The sequence below is a fragment of the Miniopterus schreibersii genome, assembly GCF_964146895.1.
Source record: "Miniopterus schreibersii genome assembly, chromosome: 13".
NCBI lineage: Eukaryota > Metazoa > Chordata > Mammalia > Chiroptera > Miniopteridae > Miniopterus > Miniopterus schreibersii.
The window spans coordinates 17,065,276-17,090,228 of record NC_138113.1 but is presented as its reverse complement, the minus strand read 5'-3'; the positions used below and the strand labels follow the sequence as shown (position 1 = coordinate 17,090,228).

Below are 24,953 nucleotides of genomic sequence, written 5' to 3'. Positions count from 1 at the left end.
CAGGTAATTTTCATGTGATGATTAGTGTTACAAAGGTATCCTGTTTATAAAGAACTACAGATCAATATGAAAGGGACAAGCAACTCAGTAGAATGTACAAATGATCCGTACAGAAAATTCAGAGAGATACCCAGCTGGTCAAGAAACATAGGAAATGATACTTTACTTCATAGTAATCAGGACAATGCAAATCGAAACAACACTTAGATGCACTTGAAACCCATCAGATTGGCAAAATTTGAGTCTGGCAATACTAAGTATTGACATAAGTGTGTTCCAGTTTTAACTATTATATCCTGCTGGTGAAAGTATAAATCAGTACAACCATTTCGGAGAACAATTTGATAACGTAGTAAAATTGAGGGTGTGCATGCTATAATGCCAAGGAGGTCCCTTCTGGGGATATCTTCTTCGAGAGAGACGTGTGCACAGAGAAACAGGTATAAGAATGTTCTTTGCAACATTGGTTGTAATAGGAAGAAATGAGAAAAAAATATTGCTCATGAACAGAATAGCTAAATTACTCTGTCGTGTGGTCACCCTGCGATACCGAGGCTGGCAGGTGATAGGAACCCAAGAAATCTTAGTCTGGTGTTTCTCTGTATCACTATACTTAAACGGGTTAAAAAAAATCCACAAAATCTGCCAGAATAAAAGTGACTATGAATGAAAAGAGCTTTGTGACATTAACTTCTGAGAGATGTATTGAAGACTCCTCTTTTTTGCTAAATATCAAAATTAATTTGTGCTAAAAATGAAAGTATCAGCATTGCAGTTTTTAACTGGTGATCTAATAGCCCTGGGAGAACTATTTTCAACTAGATCCCTGGGCTCCATCTGTGTTAAGCACTGTGGGTGGTTGGGGGCGCACCTTCTTGCTGAGCTCTGCTGGCCAGAGGATCAGCGGGGAAGCCATATACTTCCCTGGACAGTCAGAGCCGCTTCAGGACGTGCCCTACCATTGCCTTTTTTGTCCTGGCCACACCTGTCTGGTTGCTGTAATAGATGAGTAGGTCGATATAACCAAGTAAGCTGGGAAGCAGGCTTGATAAGAGTGCAAACATTGATGAGGCTGTTAACCTTATGGACAAAGAAATGTGGTCACAGAACCAGCTAGAAGTACAGGAGGAAGCATAGCAAGGAAAAGCAGAAGAGCCCTGGCTGGGGGCTCCATCGGGTGGAGTATCATCCCCTACACCGAAGGGTGGTGGGTTCGATTTCTTGTCAGGGCCCATACCTAGGTTGTGGGTTTGATCCCCAGTCGGGGCGCAACCAGTCGGTGTTTCTGTCTCACATTGATGTTTTTTTCTGTCTCCCTTCCTCTCTCTAAAAATAAAACACACACACACACACACACACACTCTCAGGCGAGGATTGGAAAAAAACAAGTAAAAAGCAATAGAGTTGATTTAATCACCTGAAACAGTTTTTCACTTTCTTTTGTCGTAGATGGGTGTCAGAAAACGGCTGGAGAAGGTGAGAATGTGAGTATCATTATGCATTGAACTTAGTTTGAAGTGAACTTTTCTTTCAGACTTAGTTTGTCAGCCTTATTAAGTCTTCAGTATTTGTAGAGTATTGTACACCCTTATTTGAGTAGGGTTTTAAAATTAGAGAGCATGGTTAAAGATCACAAAAAGCTCAAATCTACAAACAAATAATTTTAAATACGTAGAGATATCATTGTATGCACACAGTACACTGCACACAGAAAGGCCTATGGGGATGTTGCTAGAGTAATTGATTCAGGGAAGTGGGCTTGGAGAGATGTTTTCAAGAGAAGTGCATTCTGCAGATAAACAGGTAGGGTAGAAATGGTGTAATAACTCGGGTAAGAAATAAAAAGATCAAATGCTCTCAAACGATTCAAAATATAAAGAAACTTCTGGTAATAAGATCTGGAAACAGCCCAAGTGCCCATCAGTAGGTGAGCGGAATAAAAAAGCTGTGGCACATTTACACAGTGGAATACTATGTAGCCATAAAAAAGAAGGAACTCTTACCATTTGCAGCAGCATAGGTGGACCTGGAGATGATTATGCTAAGTGAAATAAGCCAGTCATTGTAAGACAAATACCGTATGATCTCACTTATATGTGGAATCTAATGAACAAAATAAACTGACAAACGAAATAGAAACAGGCATGGATGCATGGAACAGACTGACAGCTATCAGAGGAGAGGGGGGAGGGAGGACTGGGTGAAAGAAGGTGAAGAGATTAGCCAAAGAACTTATATGCATGACCCATAGATACAGACAGCAGTTGGTGAGGGCCAGAGGGAAGGGGGGGCAGTGATGGGGGGAGGCGGGCAAATGGGAGTGTAAATGGTGACATCCGTAATAGTGTCAGCAATAGAAATAAAGTTAAAAAAAGCCTAGTGCATGGCATAAAACCGCTCTAAAGTTACATTTGATTTCAGTTCTATTTGAATTTTACATTCTTCTCTTAATTTTTAGAAATTTGGCCCCTACCTTTTACTCTCCTGGAAAGCATACTGTGGACATCCGGTAAGGAAGACTATAAAACAGAATTTGCTCAAAGATATGTTTATTTGATGAAAGTTTCATAAGGAACTGTTATACATCAGACAGGTTGCATATATTTCCACCTGAACAGGTAAGTTATTTTAGCACAGTCAGGCCCACAAAAGATCATTGTATCTTGCCCGGCCGGGCGTGGCTCAGCGGTTGAGCATTGACCTAGGATCCAGGCAATCGGGGTTCGATTCCCAGTCAGGGCACATTCCCCTTTGCGGGCTCGATCAATGACTCTCTCATCATTGATGTTTCTCTCTCTCTCCCTCTCCTTTCCTCTCTCTGAAATCAATAGATATATTAAAAAATAAAAAATAAAAAATAAAAAAATCATTGTATCTTAGAGAAGTAAAGTGTAGACGAATCTAAATGGAATGTGGTGTGATGTAGATCTATGTGATGCTTATGTGGATTTCTCTGAGATCTATGGAAGTTTTTAATATTGAAAGCAAATATTCCTATAAACCAGCAGTCCCCCCCCCCCCCAAATACTCCTGCAGGAATCAGAATAGAGACACTTAAATCTGTTTTTCATTTTCCAGATTTCGCTTTAAAAAATGGGTGTCTCTTGTGGTAGATCATGTGTTTGCATTTAAAAAAAGTCTAAAAGACTGATTTGCAACAAAAGGACATTGGAAATAAATTTTAAAAAACAAAGAATGAACAGATACTGAATAAGTACCTAATATATAGCTGGCATTGTGCTGGCCATTGACAACAGCTCCAGCCCTCATAGAGTTTTGTGGGGATGAAAATTAGATGAAAAAGTCTGTAATTACAAACTATGGTCAGAGGCCTGAAAGATGAGGCCACACAGGGAGGTGGAGGCTCTGGGGCAGGCGGGAAGGTGAGCCTGTGGGAAGGTGAAGATGGGACAAGTGATGTGAGTGTTCAAGGAGCAGAGAGAGGGTTGTGTGCTTGAAGTGCGGTACACATGGGCGCTGTGTCGGGACAGGCTGGAGAGGGAGGCAGAGGCCAAATACAGGCCCCATAGAGCCCATTTAAGGGTTTTCTGTTTTCTGCTGAATGCAAACTTTGGCTCTTGGCTGTTAGGCAGTAGAGAGACATGATCGCACTGGTTGCTGTGTGGATATGGATTGAAGTGGAGAGGGAGAGGAAGTGGGGTGTCCCGTTAGCGAGGTCCTGCAGGAGCCTGGTGGAAGCTTGGACTGGTGTGAAGATGTCAGAGATGGGAAAAGTGGGCGGATACCTGCGATACGTTTCAGAAGTAGAATTGGCAGGGCTTCGGGATGGAAGGTGGGGTGCACAGGCCTAGGCTGGCCCAGAGCACCTGCTTATTTCTCTTGGAACAGCTTGGCGGTAGCTGTGGAACACGACATGGTGCTTCTTTCTAAAGTCGTCTGCTTGGGTGAAGATTCTTGTGGCTGTTGTGGAGTGAGGAGTTGACTGTGACTTCCAGGGATCATCTGTTATGTTGGGAGGAGGTCAGGGAGGAACTGTCCTTTGTGATTCAAGAGTTTCTGTGACGCGGGCCCTTCGTACTCAGAAGGGGCGAGTCTTGCTTGTTACACAGTCCTTTTCACTAGTGACCTTAAGGGAGAGTGGGAGGGGTGGGGCCAGCTGGCATGGGACCTCACAATAACAGTGGATTTATCTTTTAAGGTTTCTCAAGGATTTTCCAGAAATAACGCAGATTGGCTCAGGTGCATATGGCCATATTTTCAAAGCAAAACACAGACTTGATGGGAAGACTTACGCCATTAAACGTGTTAAATACGATGACAAGTAAGTAGTAAATGTTTTATTTTACTTTTAAGTGAGAAGGTACGTTGAATTGCACTATTCCTTTTTACGTATCGCTCTTCTTCATTAGTGTATTACTTACTTTTCCCAGTCTTCCTTAAAAATGTTATTCTGTCATCAAGAGCGTGGCTTACTCTGAAATGATCTCCCTTTACTGTGGTTATCTCAATAAAAAATGGATATACCATTAAGGGCTGTCTTGATGAAAACTGAACTTATAGGATCACTTAGCTCAAGGTGACCTTTGAGATTTTCTAGTCTTATCTCCTTATGTTATAGATGAGACTGGGGTCCAAAGATGTGAACTGATTTTTCAAAGGTGAAAATAGTAGCTGTTCTGGTTGTCTCTTATTGCATAATACACCATTCGAACATGTAATGTCTTAAAAACAGGTTATTATTCTCTCTCATGGTCCTATGTATTCATCTGGGCCATTCTCACTTGGGGTCTGTCTTGCATTTGCAGTCGGGCGTCTTTGAAGGCTTGACTAGGCAGGACATCCAAGAAGCCAGTCCCACATGGAGAGCCGTCCATGCTGGCTGTGGGCTGGCAGTTCAGCTGGTACCTTTTCATGTGGCTTGGGCTTCTCACAGCTTAGTGGCTGGTTTCCAAGAAGAATTGTCCCCAGAGCAAGTCATCCCAAGAGGAAGCAGCAAAGGCTACTTTTGACCTAGTGTTGGAAGTTCCACATGATATTGGTTCAACAGAGTCACTAAGGCCAGCTCAGATTCGAGGGGAGGGCAGATAGACTCTACCTTTTAATCTGAGGAGTGGGCGCATATACTTATTAAGGTAACGAGGTAGAGATTTAGAACGCATCCTCTCCTCCGGGATGCCAATCCGCTGTGTTCCCACTAGAACCCATTACCTCCCATGTTTGTTTCATGTATTATCTGCGCACACATACCCCCTTACCGGATAGCAGAACTCCTTCAGGAAGGCGGACTTATAGGAAGGAGGTCTTAGATCACATGTTCACCGGTTCACCAGTCTTAGTTGTTTTCTGGCAGTTATTACTTTGTGTTACTTGGCCAGACATGGACTAGAGAAGGAGGTGGACAGGAATATGACCAAGGAGAATGTCCTGAGCTAAGGAGAAGCAGGCAGGGAGTCCTAGGTGCTCTTCATCCCAGTCAAACAAACCTACTTCCCGTCCCAGGGCAATCCCTTGGCATTGAAATACCTTCATACCTTCTTGGCATCAAAACAAGGCTTTTTCCCTCTTCACCGTTTTCCTTAACAAGAATGCAGTACTGCTGTTCCTTCCATTCAACAGCCATTTCTTTTAGCAGGAGGAAATACTTGGTGATGATCATGGTGCAGTATTAGGGGGCATTAGTAGCGGCTTCATAAACTGGTAGAACACAGTTAAAATATACTTGGAAATAACAATCTAGAGCCATAACAATGTTCATACACTTTGACCCATGGACTTTTCTGTCTGGGGACCTGTTCTAAGGATATTGCCCAAATACAGAAAAAACTGTATAAGAGGATAGAAACACAGTGTCGTTTATAGCAGTGAAAATTAAGAACAAAATGTCCAGCAATAAAGAAATGATTAAGTATGTTTTGCGCTCTCCCCTGATCAGTGGCTGTTTTACAGTGATTAAAAATAAGGGTTATATGCTGAAAGTGTTTACATAGGAAGTCACACGGTGCTGGAAGCAGCCTCAGAATAATGTAGGGAAAGGTGAGGAAGTGGGTAAGAGTACACATGAGACTGACAGCTGTTTCATCTGGTGATGGCGAGGTAGGGGTTCATTATACTATTTGCTCTAGTTTTTTATACTTTTGAAATATTACATTAAAAAGTTTATGCGTGCTAGTTATGCAGGTTGTAAAACAATAAGGAAAATTGTAAAGATAATGTGAGAAAATAGAATAAATATTATATACTGTAATTACAAACGATAATTATATACTATATACTATTATAATTATATACTGTAATTACAAACTGCCAGAAAACAACTAAGATACAAACGATAAGAAATAACTCCAAGTAATAACTGATTGTGTTAGGATTGTCAATATATGAGTAATTTTTCTTACTTCTACAAATTACGTCATATAAAGAATTTTTCAAAATAAAAAATAAAATTGTACAATGTCCGCTTATCCTTTCTCATCCTTGAAATTTCAGATTTGTTTATTCCATTTAGCATAGAATTGTCTTCATTCTTGACTACACATCACTGTAAAGCTCCCACACATACAGCAAAGTCTCCATTTCTCTGTCTGAATCTTCTCCTTTGTGTATCTTTGCCACACACTGGAAATTCCGAATTAGGCTCTTCCTACTGCCTGGGTTACCTACCCTTGCTGCCCAAATGGGGTTTATTTTTGAAATTCAAAGTGACTTCAACACAAGTCTAAATAAGGCATAATGTATGAATTAGCTACCATAATTTTATCATTGGCATTTCAAAGACTGTTGGCATTTAAATTGTCTGATGTTTGGAATGATTTAAGTCACTGGTTTTTCTTTTACGTTGAGAGTGAAAACAGCTACGCTTCGTTCACTTTTTCCTTTTCAGTGCTCCTGGTTTTCATTCTAAAACTTGGGTGTGGTCCCGCCGGGCGTGGCTAAGCCATTGAGCATCGACCTAGGATCCGGGAAATTGGGGTTTGATTCCCGGTCAGGGCACATGCCTGGGTTGAGGCCTGATTCCCAGTTGGGGGCGTGCAGGAGGCAGACGATCAATGACTCATCATTGATGTTTCTCTCTCTCTCCCTCTCCCTTCCTCTCTCTGAAATCAATAAGGATATATTAAAAAACACACACACAAAAACTCGGGTTGTGGGAACCATGGTGACTGTTCAATAAAGGAGATGTTTTGCTGTTGTTATCAGGGATGTATACTCACCCTTTATATTCTCTGTTTCTTTTAAGCAGGAAGGCAGAGCGTGAAGTACAAGTTTTGGCGACGCTGAATCATCCCAATATAGTTCGCTACTATAATAGTTGGGAAGGAAATGATTATAATCCTGAGGACAGCAACAAAAGGTAACTAACAAAGAAATCCTCTTAGACATAACAGGATGGAGGGAACTGTCGATATGTGGGCCATGGGATAAGGCCATTAATTAATTAATACATTTAATAATCACAACCACAAACACTGTTTGAGACACCATTGAGTGTCCATTCTGCAGGTAAGGAGACGACGAATACTCTTTCCCTTCCTCCTTTCCTTGCTCTGATCTTGGTTTTTCGGTCCTCAGCCGTCTTCAGAGTCTCAGGTTTAGCTTCCCTGACCCATCGTTTCGTGCGTAGCTTGCGCACAGGCCCCGACTCCCCGTCCAGGCTGTAGGTGCAGACTTGAGAAGGAAGTTTGAACAGGTAGCTGTCGCAAGAGGAGGGTTCGTCCTCAGCTGCCAGCACTTTCTCTCCCTCTCTCATGCCCCAGGTTGGTAGGATGCAGTCAAGGGGTCTCTTTCAAATGCCACGACACCGCTTATGGTGGGGTGCACGAGCTTAAGGGGATGGGGGCACCTCACCTTGCATACTCATGTTTTGTCTCATGTAAGCTGCTGCCAAAGGGCTGGAGGATTCTAAAGAGCTGGCGTCTTCCTTTGAAAGTCATCCAGTATTGCCCAGCCGGGCGTGGCCCAGCGTTTGATCATTGACCTAGGATCCAGGAGATCAGGGTTCGATTCCTGGTCAGGGCACATGCCTGGGTTGTGGGCTGCAGCTGATCAATGACTCTCTCATCATTGATGTTTCTATCTCTCTTTCTCTTCCTCTCCCTTCCTCTCTCTGAAATCAATAAAGATATATTTAAAAAAAAAAAAAGAAAAAAAAGAAAGTCATCCAGTGTTCATGGGGATGGTCCTCTCACTGCAGTCCTGAGGCCATTGTGGGCTTGGCCATTCATTCTCTCCTGGCACAGGCCCAGTCTCTACCTGATGTATTGAGAACCTTATCATCGGTTTCAGGACTTCTTGACCAGCAGCACATGGGACTTCAGCTTTCAGCTAATTCTGGGCTACCTATTTCTAGCCAACATATGTTCAAAGAATATAAATTAATATTGAGGCCCACTTCAGAAAAACAAACATGGTTAACAAAATCAGTGCTCCCAGTTATATCTCATAGCAGTTTGTGGACACTTCTCTTAGAGTAGCTGTCCTTGTGCCAGGTTTGTTTTTCCTTTGCCTCTCTCCTATGAAAATGTCACCCCCATGACAGCAAGGATAGTGTCTAACTCATTCTGTGCCTTTTACAAAATAGATGCTGAGTAGATTCAGGGTGAATTAAAAGATTTAAAAATTATTTTATATAATAATGAGACTTGGTTTTCTGCAATTCCATTGTATTAATGTCCCCATTCCTATCTTTTAGAAAGGTGATGAAGGACCTTCAGCTTTAAAGAATGGACAGGCTTATACTTTATAAATTAGCTAAGCCAATCAAGTTCTGGACATCTGGGAACTTATGGTTTAAATAAAAAATGGTTTATTATATTTTGATTCAAATTTACTTATTTAGATTTCTATTTTGAGACATGTTTTGTGCTTCTTAAGAAGAGAAGGTGTGCCCTGGCCTGTGTGCCTCAGTTCGTTGGAGTGTCATCCCATGCGCTGAAAGGTTGCCAGTTTGATCCCCAGTCAGGGCACATGCCCAGGTTGTGGGTTCGATCCCCAGTTGGGGTGTGTACGTCGATTTTTCTCTCTCACATTGATGTTTCTCTCTCTCCCTTCCTCTCCCTCTGAAATCAATAAGAACATACCCTCAGGTGAGAATTTTTTTTAAAAAAAAGGAAAAGAGACGGTATAATTTTAAGAAAGAAATGCATTTTTTTTATAAATTTATTTTTATTGGTACCTCTCTGAATTTTATATCCAGATTGACTAAGTGCCTTTTCATCCAAATGGAATTCTGCGATGAAGGGACATTGGAAGAATGGATTGACCAAAGACGAAACCAGAAACCAAACAAATACCTGTCTTTGGAATTTTTTGAACAAATAGCAGTAGGAGTGAATTATATACATTCAAAGAAGTTAATTCACAGAGATCTTAAGGTAAGTGGAAAATATGGTTTGCTAGGAACTGATAAATATAATAATTTTAAAATCTGTCTCTTCAAATTTTAGAATTGGTTGACAGTCATGAAGAAATAATATCCCTGGTCCTCTAAAGTTAGAATGGATCTAGAACCTTTCCCAAGTACCATTCCTTAGAGCCACTCAGAAGCTCTCTAGGGCTAGTAAACTTGTCAAGACACTGATCCCTACTGGAAGGAGCTCATTCATTTCTGTTGTTCTCTGGCTGATAGTCACACTCCAGTTGTAAACACTGGTAGCTTTAGCATAATGAACATTTTTTCATGCAAATAATTATTGTGGCTGGCACAGCCAGCTGGCTGCTCTGTCCCTGCTTCTACTGCTACTCGGGCTTGTCTGAGAGGCAGAGGGACTTTGGTGACTGTAGCTTTGGGAGGAACATGGGTTCTCCTGCTCCCTCAGCCTTTACTCTCGAGGGCAGTCACCACTACTAGGTCCAAAGTCTAGAATTTTCTTGGCATTTGTACACCTCTGCCCCGTGATTGGAAAATTGCAATAATCCAAACCTTGGAACATGTAGCAAACCTTTGTATTTTCATTTTTTCCTGTCTTTCTAGCATCCTACATGGTTTAGATGAGCAGCTTTCCCATCTCATCAAAATGAAAGGAGAGACAGACCAGCTTTTCAGTCTCTCCTCTATACTCTATGCCCTGTGATTTGCCTGCTCACATCACAGACTAGCCATGCTGAAGCCTGTCGCTGAGCCTTTGCTCATATTCTTGCACAGGACACTCTTTGGCCTGCCCCCGTGGTCCCAGTTCCTTTATGTAGCTGTTCCAGATCGCTCTGCATCAGGCAGAAGCGCCTTGTGTGTATGGATCGTGGCTATCTGCTTAGCCCATCTATCTAAAACATCCAGGAATGAAGAATAAAGTGAAAGGTTCCTTGAGTAACACAAGCACTTACGCAGATAGTTGTTTGTTGGACCTTCATAGGAATAAGTAACCCTTAAATGATATGCATCCTTGGTCTGTCCAGGGGCTGAGTATCTGATGCCTTCATGTTGGAGTCCACCTGGCTCCAGTATCACTCTCTAACAATCTCCAAAGGTGTTCTTTGAAGTTGGGGCCTAATAAGGACTGTGTTCAAAAGGATATATTTAGAATTGGCTATACCTTCGCTTTGGAATAAATCATACATAGAGTTCAATGAGAAATCAAGCACAATTATCTATTTATGCAGTAATTTTTTTTTTAAATCCTCACCCAAGGATATTTTTTCCATTGCTTTTCAGAGAAAGTGGAAGGGAGGGAGAGAGAGAGAGAAACATCGATGTGAGAGAGAGACATCGATGGGTTGCCTCCTGCATGTGCCCCGACCCGGGCTGGGGCCTGAGCCTGCAACCAAGGTATGTGCCCTTGGTCAGAATCAAACCCAACACCCTTCAGTCCACAAGCCGATGCTCTAACCACTGAGCCAAATCGGCTAGGGCCATTTATACAGTATTTTTAAGAAAATACCAAAGTATGGGCATTAACTCCCATATCCTCCTCAGGATAGTGTGCTGATTGGAGTCTGCCTTCTCCTACACCTCTCCCGTGTCCTACAGTGCCTGTGCCCCAGGCGGTAGACTGATCTTTTCTTATGTCTCTTTGCAGAGACGGCCCTATCCCTGCAGTTGCTCAAAGGTCAGACTTGAATACTGCTGAGCCTTCTTTCCTCTTCTACAACTGTTCTAGCTTCACTACAGCAGTCGCTGCTGTTTTGCTTCTGAGACGGTGCAAACGAAGGCGTGCACTTTTTTTGGTGGTGACTTGCAAAACACCAGCTGCAGGTGGCTTTGTCAGAGAATGATCTTTATCCAGTAAAGCTCCTCTTATATGAAGTCTACCAGTGTTTACCACTTTCTTTTGGAACCTTAAGAACTAGACCAAAGGCAGTGGGGAAGGGACATAGAAATTTCCGGAGTGAGGGCTTACTGTGCTTGGAGGTTGAGTCCCCTTAGGCCCAGGCTCTTCCGTCATCTGTCTTCAGCCTGAGCATCAGCCCTTATTCCTGTACCTTCTATATAAAATGGGCACCTTTTTAGTGCTCTACAACCTAACATTTTGTGGGAATCATACCATAACTAAATTAGACAAATTGTGGCATTATTGTTTTTCTTTTTAATGAACAATAAATAAGCAATCTGATATTTTTACTAGATAGTCCTATCCAGCTTATATGTTTACATACCATCGTAAATGTAACCTGTTTCTCAGAGTCAGGTTATAGCCTTGTGTGGGACTAGCAGTTGTCCTTGCAATCCCAACATGTTCCTGCGCTATAACTTGAATTAGCATTGGCACATTTTCTCTCTACATCCACCCTACGCACATGTTCAGCTTTCCATCTGCATTCATTTTTTAAAATTTATCTTTATTGTTGGAAAGTATTACAGATGACCTCCTTTCCCCCCTCCCCCCATTTTCATTCGCCTCCCATCCCAGGCCTTAGGTTCCAATCTCACTGTTCCTTGTTCCAATCCAACTGCTAACTTCTGTGTGGACCTTTCTGGGAAGCTCCTCTTTCAGCTGCCCTGGGCTGATGTCTCTTCCCTCTCAGTTCCTTTGCTGGGCCCTCTCCTAAGTTTTGGCTCATGAGGTCTGTATGTGACTGTACAGTCTAACATTGTGTTGAAAGTCTAGCCTTTTCAACAATGACAAAATATTAATTTCCTCATCAATAACCATGTTTTCATGGTCTTTAGAATATTGGTCAATACCTTCTACAAATTTGTGGAACAGAATGAACACCCCTCATTTTGTTCTTTTATTTTTTTCGATCTGCTCAAAGAATTACATGGAGAAAACACTTCAGTGCAAATTATCAGCTTCCAGTTAACTTGGTACCCTTCAAGGATAGAGGGGGTATAGTTTTGTTTTGTTTTTAATCCCCACCCAAGGAGTGAGGATATTTTTTTCATTGGTTTTTAGAGAGAGTGGAAGGGAGCGGGTAGGGGGAGAGAGAGAGAGAGGAGAGAGAAAATGATGTGAGAGAAACACATCTATTGGTTGCCTCAACTTGCATGCCCCAACTGAGGGTGGGGATTGGCCCTGTAACCTGGGTACGTGCCTTTGACCAAGAATTGAACCTGTGACCCTACAATGCACAGGCCGATGCTCTAACCACTGAGCATGCTGGCCGGGGCAAGAGGGAATATGTTTTTGAAGAAGATGTCAGAGGCCCAGAGAAATTGACCTCAAGGAAGCTCCCGCAAGAAGTTCTGCATAAGATGTCCTGCAGCATCCCTGGGTAGAGAGCCATTCCGAGAATCTCAAAGTTGGAAGGGGTCTTTAGGGCACCTACTTCAATCCCCACCGAATCCTGGACTCATATTTCAACATTTCCACCAGTTACCTCTTGAATACTTCCTGGGATAGGGAACTCTTAAATTCCCATTATTTGAAGCACACTATTAATATATTATGTTACACTATTAGTATATTTAGATTTCGTTAAAGCAGATCTTTTGGTCGTTTCCACCTTCTAGTTCTGGATTTATCCATGGGACCATGCAGAGTGAATCCACCTTCCACTGAACAACTCTTCAGAAATTTGAAGGCAACTCTGCCCCAAGCTTTCTCTGCTGACAGAGAAGTCCTGACTTCCTCAGCTGACATTTTAAAGACCTGTGATTAATATTAAAGTTTCTATTTTTGGCTAAGGGTAAATGCCTTATACAAGGGTGGGCAAAAGTAGGTTTACAGTTGTGAGTACACAAAACAGTTTATTGTACTATTATTTACTACTTTTTAATATCACTTTTTTATTGATTTTTAGAGAGAGAGGAACATCATCGATTGGCTGCCTCCTGCATGCCCCCCCTACTGGGGATTGAGCTCCCAACCCGGGCATGTGCCCTGACCGGGAGGGAATTGAACCGTGACCTCCTGGCTCATAGGTCGACGCTCAACCATTGAGCCATGCCAGCTGGGCTTATTAATTATTGTATTATTTTCCACATGAGCAACTAACTGTAACCCTACTTTTGTGCACCCCTGTTAGTAAATATAAAAATAGTCATGGCTAAATATGATTTGGATATGTGATGCCATTCTGTCAAATTGGAACTTATAAATTAAATATTGTTTTTTCTTTTTCTGTAGCCAAGTAACATATTTTTAGTAGATGGAAAACAAATAAAGATTGGAGACTTTGGACTTGTAACATTCCAGAAACATAGTGAAAAGCGGACAGAGGATCAGGGAACTCCACTATACATGAGCCCGGAACAGGTGAGGTCCCCTTCCTTTCTTTTCTATCTCTGTTTTTTTATTTCTTTCATTTTAAAGAAATTATAAAAATAATAGACACCTCTGATAAAATTAAAATAGTACAAAGTATATAGAATAAAAATGGATAACTCCCCTTAACCTTCCTTTTTATTTTTAACTCTGCTAACTACAGTTTGTTGTCTGTCCTTTTAGATCATTGTCTGTAAGTTCTAAAAATATACAAACACAAATATATATTTACACAGACTTTTAAAAATATATATTTTATTGATTTCAGAGAGAGGAAGGGAGAGAGAGGGAAACATCAATGATGAGAGCGTCATTGATCGGCTGCCTCCTGCACCCCCCTGACTGGGGACCGAACCTTGATCTTCTGGATCACAGGTCGATGCTCAAGCGCTGAGCCACGCTGGCCGGGTTGCGCAGACTTTTACACAGAAAATGGACATACATACACTTTTACTGGAATACTATGATGTCCTTTTGTGACTTGATTTTTTTTCACTCAACCACATATCATAATTTTTCCATATCAGTATAAGATCTGACACATCCTTTTAATAACTATTCTGTATGCCAAAGCAGAGCTGTACCATAATTTAACTCTTTCCGTATTGATGGGTATTGATTTAGGTTTATCGACATTTATATGTCTATAACTTTTTACATTTACATTTATAGACATGTTCTATGTCTTCCTCCTTATCTTTGATCCTAAGAACAGATATTTCCAGGATAATCTATGATAGATTCCTTGAAGTGAAATTATTGGATAGGATAACAGGTGCATTTCAAACTTGATAAACTGTGAAACTGTCATTTAAAAAGGATTCTACTGCACTCTCCTGGGTGTGGGAGAATGCCACTTCCTCCCTCACACTGACTGCAGTGTGGGCCAGTGTGATGAATGAGGAGTATCTTGCTCCAAAGTGACTTTTTTAAAAATCAGGCCTACCTCTGCGATATTGTGGGTTTGGTTCCAATCATTGCAATAAAGCGAGCATCGCAGTAAAGCAAGTCACGTGAATTCTTTGGTTTCCTAGTACATATAAAAGTTGTTTACACTTATTGTAGCCTGTCCGTGTGCAATAGCATTGTGTCTAAATAAACAACTACTACCTTCATTAAAGAATACTTTGTTGCTAAAATGGCTAACGGTTACCTGGGCCTTCAGTGAGGTGGAACCTTTTTGCTGATGGAGGGCCTTGCCTTGATGTTGACGCCTGGGACCGATGAGTGTGGTGGTTGCCGAGGGTTGGAGTGGCCGTGGCAGTTTCTTACAATAAGACAACGGTGAAGCGTGCCGCATCAATTAACTTTTCCTTTCACGAATGATTTCTAGCACGTGGTGCTGTTTGATAGCATTTTACCCACAGTGTAATTTCTTTCAAAACTGGAGTCAGTTCTCTCCCACCCTGCCACTGCTTTATCCACTGAGTTCATGTAATAGTCTAGTACTTGGCGAGGCAATAATGGGGGAGAGAAAAGAAAAGAAACCAGGAGAGAGCATTTTCTAAATAAATTGAAGTTTATTAGCCTCTTGGGAAAACAATATCATCTGCTACCCCACATCACAATAGAGTGTTTCTGAGTGGATTTCTGATCTAGTTTTTAAAAATGCAGTAAAACTGGGTATTCCTGTATAACCACAATTTGTTTATGCATTCTCCTGTTGATGGACATTTGGATTGCTTCCAGTTATGGAATATTATGAATAAATCTCCTAGGAACATTTTCATGCAAGTTGCTTACTAGGAACTATTTTAACTGTTTCAGCTGCCACATCTCATTTAACCCCACAATCAAACTCTGAGGTTGAAACTCTTGTTCTCCCAGTTTATGATTGAGGTCGTCCCCATGGTGATGGTTAATTTGCACAGGTGATTCAGCTACTTAGTGACAAAGATTTGAACTTGGGCAGTCAGACTCTACAGATCTTGTTAACAGACGTGCACTGTTATATAGTATGTTTTGGCCAAATAACTTTTTTTGGCTTCAGAAGGTGTGGATGTTTATGTTGGGTGAATAAAAAATGTAAATATATTTTGGTCTCTGTAGCTCCAGTCTTCACCAGAATATGGAAACGAAGTGGACATCTTTGCTTTGGGGCTAATTCTTGCAGAACTTCTTTATATAACTTGCACTCGTGTGGAAACAATGAAGGTAAATAATTTCGGAAAGAATTTAGCACCAAAAATGATTGACCATCATCTTCAAAGTGCTGCTGCAGACAGTTACCACCCTCACGTAAGGGATGGGCTTGAACCTATTAGTGCTGACTGCAGATAAAATATGCCTTTTATTTATTTCATGTTTGGGCAAGTAAAACTTTTTGTTAGAAGTTCTGATCAAGTGGCGGAGTCGGTAAACACTGTGCTCACCTCCTCCCACCGCTACATCAAAATGACAACTAAATGATAGAACAGCCACCCTTGAGAACCACCTAAGGACTAGCTGAGCAGAACTTCTGTAACTAAGGATATAAAGCAAAAGCTGTGTGGAGATTGAATATTGAGTTTCAACTGTAACTGAAAAATTAAAACAAAGAAACAAACAAAAACCTTCTTGTTAAAGACCAAAAACTTTGGGGTTTTTGGAAAGGTGTGTGCATCTCATAAAACCACAGCTATTTATTCCCATTTGAATCAGTAAGTAAAATTTGGATTGCCTGAGTGGCGTATGACACTGTGCTAAGTGCTACAAGGAATAAGCCTTGTTCTCAGGAGCTTATATTCTAGAAGGGAAAGTACCGAGAAAATGCTGTCGATGTTTTGGGAGGAGGCATGAAGTCTTTGGGAAGCAGCTAGGAGGAGATCTTCCTAGCTGTAGGGATTTAGGTTTCACTGAGGTGTTGAAGCTGGGCTCCGAAGGATTGGTTGGCTTCTAATAGCCAAAAACAGAAAGAAGGTGGAGCCCAGCCGGTGTTGCCCAGTGGTTGAGCGTCGACCGATGAATCAAAATAGAAAAAGGCGATTCTGGCATGGAGACAGGAGTGTGCAGAGTGTGTTTGGGGATATTAGACAGAGTCTGATGTTTTTACTGGAGTGTATAAGTTACAAGGAAGTGGTGGTTGATGGGGTTGGAAAGACACATTGGGGCTAAATTAAGGCAAGAGTGTGGACTTCGTTGCGAAGGCGGTGGGAAGCCACCGCACGCATCGGGCAGCTGGAGAGCCTGGTCTGAAGCTCAGTGAAGGGGACTCGCCTGGAGTCAACAGCCGTCTCCTCTGTAAAACAGGGGTAGTGAAACTACCTGGGTTCCCAAAGGATGAAGGGAGATAAGGCGCACGATGCTCTTAAAACTTCAACATGTTTTAATATTAGATGCGGTGAGGGGCGAGGGGAGTCCTGCTTGCTTCTTGGCTAAAGAGACTTTCCAAAGATCGGAAATATCCTAGATTTAGGGTATCTCCAGGCTTCAGTGCTTCCTAAGTTTGTTTTTCTTCCCAAGTGAGAAATTTCCTAATGAATATATATATGTGTTTTATTTTCAGATTTTTGAAGATCTCAGGAATGGCCGTTTCTCAGATATATTTGATGACAGAGAAGTAAGCACTTGAAAATAATCGGAATTTTATTTTCTTCAATGTTTTATTTCTTCATAATATCTTTCTATCATTACAGAAAATTCTTCTACAGAAATTACTTGCAAAAGAACCCAGCAAACGACCTAAAACACCTGAAATACTGAAGACTTTGAAGGAGTGGAAGGGCATTCCAGAGAAAAAGATGCGAAACACGCGTTAGTGCTTTTTTAAAGAAGTGTCCTGCTTCTGATGTTTGATTTTCCTGTAACTGTCTAAAATCTCCTAGGGAATATCGATGGAATTTACCTGTTTTCACTTTTCCCTTAATTTTTTTTTTTTACTATATCTGCAGAAAGGTTTGCACCTTTTTTAAAAAATTGATTTTTAGCGAGGGGAAGGGAGAAAGAGAAACATTGATGATAGAAATATTGAGCAGTTGCCTCCCAATGCACCCTGACTGGGGGTCAAACCTTCATCCTGGGTATGTGCCCTGCCTGGGAATTGAACCTGCCCCCATTTGGTGTGCGGGACAGTGCTCCAGCCAGCTGAGCGTACTGGCCAGGGCTGCACTTTTCTTTGTTAATCCTTCCCAAGGATATTTTTTCCACTGATTTTTTAGAGAGAGTGGAAGGGAGGGAGGGGAGAGAGAGAGAGAGAAACATTGATGTGAGAGAGAGACATCAATTGGTTGCCTCCCGCACCTGCCCCGACCGGGACCAGGGAACGAACCCACAGCCCAGGTCCATGCCCTTGACTAGAATCGAATCCTTGACCCTTCAGTCTGAAGGCTGACGCTCTAACCACTGAGCCATGGTGGCCAGGGCAGGGCTGCACTTTTTAACTTCAGAAACAGTTTTACATTTGACTTTTTTCCAGCTCATCTCCCTATTATGAGATGGGGGGGAAAAATTCCTCAGTTTATCTATAAATTAATCAATATTTATTAAATGTCTACTATTTTTATCCAAAACTATAAGCTCTTGTTTTAAATAAGAAGCCAGTTGGAGAAAAATTGTAACCATAAAAAGATAATTTACATACAATTGCTTTGGAAAACAGTTTGTTTCTAGTGAAGGTAAATGTATATATACCAGAAAGTCATCAGTTCCATTCCTACATACATGCCTACAAGAATGTTCCTAGAAATCTTGCTTGTAAAGGTCAAAGGAACAGAAAACAACACTAATGTCCATCAAGAGAAAAGTGGATGCGTACATTGTATTATATTCACATTGGAATACTATAGAACAGTGAAAATGAATGAATGACAACCCAGTGTAATAACATGATACATCTCTCACAAACAATGTAAGCCACAAAACAGGTTACAAAAAACATATACAGAATCCATTTATATAAAGTTCCAGAACATGCTAAATTAAATCATTTTGTTTAGGAATCCAAACAAATGTGGTAAAACTATAAAGGGAAGGAAATGTATGAGGAATATTAAATTCTGATAGTGGTTGTCTCTGAGGAGGGACGGCAGTGATGTGACTGGGGAAGGGGGCTTCAGAGGTACAGCTAACCTTTTTAAACTGGATGTTGAATCCCCTAGTGTTCACTATACAGTTATTATTTTTTTATCTTAAATACATTTTGTATCTATTCTAACACTTTTAAAGACGTGATAACTGTGCCATAAGGCAATAGCTAAACATAGAAAATAGTGAGATCACTTTCTACTTAAGTATAACAGCACAGGGCTTACAAGTGACACTCTAACTAGGGATTTATATGAGTAGAAAGGAGACTAGCCCGGCCGGGCATGGCTCAGCGGTTGAGCGTCGACCTGGGATCCAGGCGATCAGGGTTCGATTTCCGGTCAGGGCACAGGCCCGGGTTGCGGGCTCGATCAATGACTCTTTCATCATTGACGTTTCTGTCTCTCTCTCTCCCTCTCCTTTCCTCTCTCTGAAATCAATAAAGATATTAAAAAAAAGAAAAAGAAAGGAGACCAAATGGGCAGTCTGGGCAAGAGGCATGCAATATTAGATGACATAGAATAATTATTAATTTTCTTAGGTGTGATCATGATGTTGTGGCCATGCAGAAAAATGTCTATTCCTAGGCAGTGCCTGCAGGAGTATCTAGGGGTGAAGTGGTATGATGTTTACAACTTTCAAATGCTCAGCAAAAATCAATGTGTACATGAAGAGAGAAAGAAAGCAAATGTAAAATTTAACAATTGAACTATTGACAAATCTAGATAGAGGGTATAGAAGTCATATTCTTTGAACTTTTTTTGTAGGTTTGAAATTTTTCCTGGAGGAAAGAAATCTTTTTTAAAAATAGTGAATTTTGGATATTATCTGGATATAATGAATAATGCTCTACTCAAAAGAAGGTAGCCTTATTTTTTACCTTCTCATTTTAATATTTGTACTATCTCTTGGAAGTTTTTATTTGTGAGTATATATTTTCTCAGCCTCAAAATGATGATAAATAGAATGTATCCTCTTAATCAGAGGAGGAGAGGGGCAAAGGCCAGGGGCCTTATTTGCAAATTAATAAAATGCACACATAGATAACTGGGATTTTGAAAGATCTATCTATCCCTATGTATGATATATGTAGAGAATATATTTACTCCCTTTTTAAAAACTTCTTTTGCTAGAGTATTTTAAAGCAAATTTAAGGCATTATGTCATTTCCCTTCTAAATACTTAAAAATGATCTTAATCTCTAAGAGATAAGATCCTTTTAATTTTAACAAAACCACAATTTCATTGTCACTCAACAAAATAAGGTGTTTTTGATTATACAATCATTCCGCGTGCATTCAGTTTTCCTATCGCAAAAATATTTCTACAGGTTGTTTCAATCAGGATCCAACACTGCATTTAGCTGATGTCTCTTTTACTCTCTAACATTTGCCCTTGTTTTTAGTTTCTTTCCTCTTGGCATTTATTTGAGGAAGAAACTGGAATATATATCATGTAGAATTTACTCCATTTAGGATATGGCTTCTGGTATCCCCATGGTGTCTAGTTAGATCGAGAAACTTGATTTGATTCTGGTTTGAAACTTTTCCCCCAGGAATACTGCAGAGGCGATACTGTATGCTTCCTTTTGCATCACTTTGGAAGGAACCTGATGTCTAGTGGTTCCACTTTGGGTAATTTCCAGATTGATCAGTGGTTTGTGGTGGTGTCCAAGGCTTCCTATCAGCCTTTCACCTATTGGCTTTAGCAGCCATTGATGAATGCTGTCTGGATCCGTTGTTTCATTAGGGATTACCAAATAGTGAGTTTTTGGATTCTGTCACACCTCTTGCATTTATCATCTGTGATTCTTCCATAAAGAACTTTTCCGTAAGGCTGAATGGGAAAGATGGGAAAAATATTTAACATTAATTTAGAATGTGTCGGTGCCCTAGCAACCTCCAAAGGTCACAAATGAGATTTTTGTTTTTTTAAGCAGGCATGTGATCCAACTGGTACTTTGACACAGTGTATTTAGAATTGTTTGGAGCAGGAAGGGACTTTATTCGGAAAGTCAGAGAAGTCAGAGAGGCTAAGAGGACCTGACCGATAGGAGGAGACAGAACCAAGAGGACTTGGCAACTGATTGCATGTGAGAATTTAGGAAAAGGTCAGCATCCGAGATTACCTCCAGGTTTGTTTGAAGGTGAGGGGCAGGAATATGATGGCCTTGAAGGAAATACAGGTTTCCATCAAATTAAACCCCCAAAGACCCACACGTGTTTGAGAGAGATTTTGTCTCACAGTTGTACCTCGTATACAGTTTTTAGTTAGAATTTAAGCCAATAGTGGGGCCACTGTGCATCTGCCAACATGGGGGGGAACATTTGGGAGGTAAAATGTGGATATCACTTGGAGATACCAAGTTTGGGGTGCTGCCAGGATACTCAGGGGCAGGTGTGGAGCGCACTGCAGGGCAGGGACTCGGAAGAAGGGACAGATTGGGACCATACACAAGTGATGTGGAGTAACCCCTGACGCTTCACTTTGAATCCAGCGGGGCCAGGGGAGATATTCTAGAGGAAGAGGGAAGGAGCAAAGCCTGGCTGGCAGACGTCTCATTTAGATTCACTCGCCTGGCAACCCAGCCCCTACGGCCTGTGATTCTGAATCTGCCTGGGTCTGTCTCAGCCCTACAGCTCCCCAGAATGGCCTCAGGAGAAGGGACTACAGGTCACAGCTGGACAGTGGCCCCACTATTGGCTAAAACTTTAACTAAAAACTGTAATAGCCCTGACTGGTTTGGTTCAGTGGCTAGAGCATCGGTCCTGGGATTGAAGAGTCCCAGGTTCCATTCTGGCCAAGGGCACGTACTTTGGTTGCAGGCTCGATCCCCAGCCCTGGTTGGGGCACATGTGGGAGGCAACCAATCGATGTGTCTCTCGCACGTCGATGTTTCTCTCTCTCCCACTCTCTCTGAAAAGCAATGGAAAAAATATCCTCAGGGGAGGATTAAAAAAAAAACCACTCCAAAAACCTGTGTAATAGGTAAAACTGTGAGGCAAATGAAATCACTCCCAAATATTTGTGGATCCTCTCAGGTTAATTTGATTGGGACTGATACTAGTTTCCTACGGTTGCTGTTACACCACAAATTTGGTGGCTTAATATATATAAATAAATGTGTGTATATATATATATTTTTATATGTGTGGTGTGTGTGTGTGTGTGTGTGTATATATATATATACACACACACACACACACACACATACATATATATATATATTTTTTTTCTTGTAGAGTTTGGCAGGCCAGAACTCTGAAGTAAGTTTCACTGGGCTAAAGTGAAGGTGCTGGCAGGGCTGTTCCCCTCTGGAGGCTCCCATTCCATGACACATGCCCCAGCCACACTGGTTGGCTCTCAGTTACCTGAATAGGCTTTTGTACTCAATGGCTCTCTGCTATGGTTTCTACCTGAAATTCCCTTCAACTTTTTAAAAATAGCAACTTTATTAAGATATAATTCACATACTGTGTAATTCACCCATTTAAAGAATACAGTTCAGTGATGTTTCATATATTCAGAGTTGTGCAATTATGACCACAATCAATTTTAAAACATTTTTTGTTGGCCCCCAAAGAAACCCTATGCCCATTAGCAGTCATTCCTCATTCCCCCCAATTCTAGGCAACCACTAATCTACTTTCTATTTCTATGGATTTCCCCATTCTGGACATTTCATTTAAATGGAATCATACAGTATGTGGTCTTACTCACCTCGTGTAATGTTTTTAAGGTTCATCCAGGTTGTAGCATGGATCAGTACTTTTTATTGGATGTATCATTTTAGTTATTTCCCACTATTGTGAACAAGGCTACTATGAATGTTTGTGTTCAGGTTTTATGTGGACGTGTTTCTACTTTTCTTGGGCATGTACCTAAGAGTAGAAATGCTGGGACATACTGTAACTCCTTCCTCATTACTTTGCATATCAAAGTTATATTTGGAACCTAAATTCAGTGCCACTGCCACAGTGTCCCACCATCTCCCACGCAGAATGAAACTTCTGCCTAGTACCTCAGTATTGTGCTTACCAGTTTGCCTCAGAGTTCAGCTATTCCCGAGTGGCTGTTAACCTCGTACAGAACTGTGATTTAATGCCCTGCATAAAGCAGTAGCTATATTACTGCTTTTGAATTGGTGGGGAGTAAGTGTTAATTTCACATGCTTGAACTTACAAAATGTATCTAATACTAAAGAATGTTCACTTTAAAATTTCAACCATTAAATGTTTGGCAAATAGCACTTAAAGTGAAGGTCTGTAAGGCAAATCAGTTTGCTATACTGAGGACTACTTTTTGAATTTCAGAAGCTCTGGTATTTAGGATTTAAAATTAGGAAAATGAAATATTTTAGAAATTGTTGGTAGGACTGAATATCGACAGCACAGTGTAAACAAAGGCAAATGACAACATAACTAAAAATCTGTGTTTCAAATTTTACTTAAATGTTCTAAAAATTAAAAGATTATTTTCAATGTTCTGCTTCCCTTGGTTTTCATTATTGTCTAGTTATGAGCTCATAAAAGGCCTCTATGAGTAAAAATGTTTTTACTTGCGTTGAAATCCTTTGTTTTTAACTGTTGATGGATGTATCGTTTGATGGATAAGAATGGTGGGATGTCTCCCACTCTCCAAGGCAGACCTAGGCTGGAAACGCAGGCCACCCTCTGGTGGAGTCATGGGTCCCATAAAGGTTATTCCCATTCTCAGCATAATTATTCTGAACATACTCAGAATATTCTAGGACACTGGGGAGGTGGTGGGTTGTCCCCATAGTCAGAGGAGAAAAGGAAGCCAGTTCCTGACTACTGCATGTGAAACAATCCACGACTTTGGGATTGACCTAATGAATATTGGTATGTATGTTGGCTGAAATGACAGGAAAGGATTTGACTATAAATCCAAGGGAAAGATGTACTCCTTTGTTTTAGCTATGAACATAATTTTATCATTTTTAAATGAAACAAGTGAGTATTCAGCAGCATTATTCAACTATATAAACTCCCCAATATATATTTTTTTACTTTATTGTTGACACTATTACAGATGTTTCCCCTTTCCCCCCATATTTTATATATGTACTTATATTCATAAAAATGATTCCTGTTCTGGATGAAGAACTGAAGCCCAGAAGTTAACCAGGTTAATGGTTCTCAAGCTCTGTTGCATCTTAGAATCAAGGGTAGTGAGGCCAAGGCCCCAGTGGCCAATTACATCAGATTCTCTGGTGGTGGGATCCTTGTATTTTTAAAGCTCCCAAGTTCAACTTGAGGACAAGTGAAGTCGGTCATGCTAGGTAAGAGCTAGAACAAGTGCTATTGATTAGCTTGTGTCCGTGTAACATAGCTTTTGCTGTTCTTGGGTATGCTGTTTCTAATAAAGAGAAGAGGCTGACCTCTTGCTCAATGCGCCTGAAAGGTGAGAGGTAAAACTGTACAGGTGAGGCCACAACTCTATCCCAAGAACAGTGGTGCTCTGTATTTAACCTACAGCATCAGAGCTCACCCAAGGTGCTCATCAGACTCATTCTTAGAACTTTAAAATAAGTACACATATCCAGGAGCTACCCTAGAACAGCTGATCAGAATCACTGGGGGAGGCACCTGAACTTGTGAATGTTAAAAAAAGTTCATAATTTTGATGCCCAATCTTGGAAGGAGCTCTGTAGGTGTGCCACGGAATGTGCTTAGCTGTATTCAGTTAAATTATAGGGAAGCAGATTTCAGCTTAAGACAGAAAAATAACTTTAAAATTGCTTAGAGCTACCCAGCAAGGGAACAGTCTGTTTTAAGGTAGTGAGCTCTGAGAAGTGTGGGAGTAAGCTCTGTGGACCCTCATTCAGTCCCTCTCAACAGAGGGGTGTCTTATCTGATGAGTGATTTTGGGAGAAGGAACTTAGCCTGTCTGGCCCAGGCCTTGGTGGTTTCCCTCACCTAGAAAGCTGACTGGTCTCGGAATGCAGAGATGAGCTGTGCCCCTGCAAGGCAGAGGCCTGCAGTTCTCTCCAATCAGGCAGATTTATCAGGGAGCCTGACTGGACAACAAGCCAGCCTTGCTGTTTCAGCTTCACTGACAAGAAAGCTGGTATTTGGATATCTGACTCCCAAGTCTTATTTCTCAGTTTGTTCCAAAGTGAAGAGGGGAGTAAGAGAGTTACCTGTTGGTGTCCTTAAACTCCATAAGCATCACAATAGAGCCATAAATTGTAATGGCCCATGTCTCTCGTACTTGTGTTCTGAAATAGCAGTCCATTCTTTTATTGAAGTCAGTGGACAATTATAGTCTAAAGTACAAAGTACTTCTGAAGTACAAAAAGAACAAAACACAAAACATCTGGCAACAGCA

The 24,953-nt window shown here is 41.1% G+C and overlaps 1 protein-coding gene across 2 annotated transcripts in view; it reads left to right on the top strand.

The window, feature by feature from the left end:
- Positions 1–19,052, top strand: part of EIF2AK2 (eukaryotic translation initiation factor 2 alpha kinase 2) — a 30,981-nt gene extending 11,929 nt beyond the window's left edge. The window contains exons 8-16 of one of the 2 annotated variants that reach the window (XM_081155796.1): positions 1,450–1,484; positions 2,459–2,509; positions 4,160–4,282; positions 7,202–7,312; positions 9,155–9,332; positions 13,464–13,592; positions 15,651–15,755; positions 17,086–17,139; positions 17,216–19,052. In XM_081155796.1, the coding sequence (XP_081011922.1) occupies positions 1,450–1,484; positions 2,459–2,509; positions 4,160–4,282; positions 7,202–7,312; positions 9,155–9,332; positions 13,464–13,592; positions 15,651–15,755; positions 17,086–17,139; positions 17,216–17,338 (909 nt within the window). In that variant the 3' untranslated portion in view covers positions 17,339–19,052. Of the gene's footprint in view, positions 1–1,449; positions 1,485–2,458; positions 2,510–4,159; positions 4,283–7,198; positions 7,313–9,154; positions 9,333–13,463; positions 13,593–15,650; positions 15,756–17,085; positions 17,140–17,215 lie in introns of both variants that reach the window. The other variant, XM_081155795.1, reaches the window with a different exon arrangement.
- Positions 19,053–24,953: the final 5,901 nt, after the last annotated feature.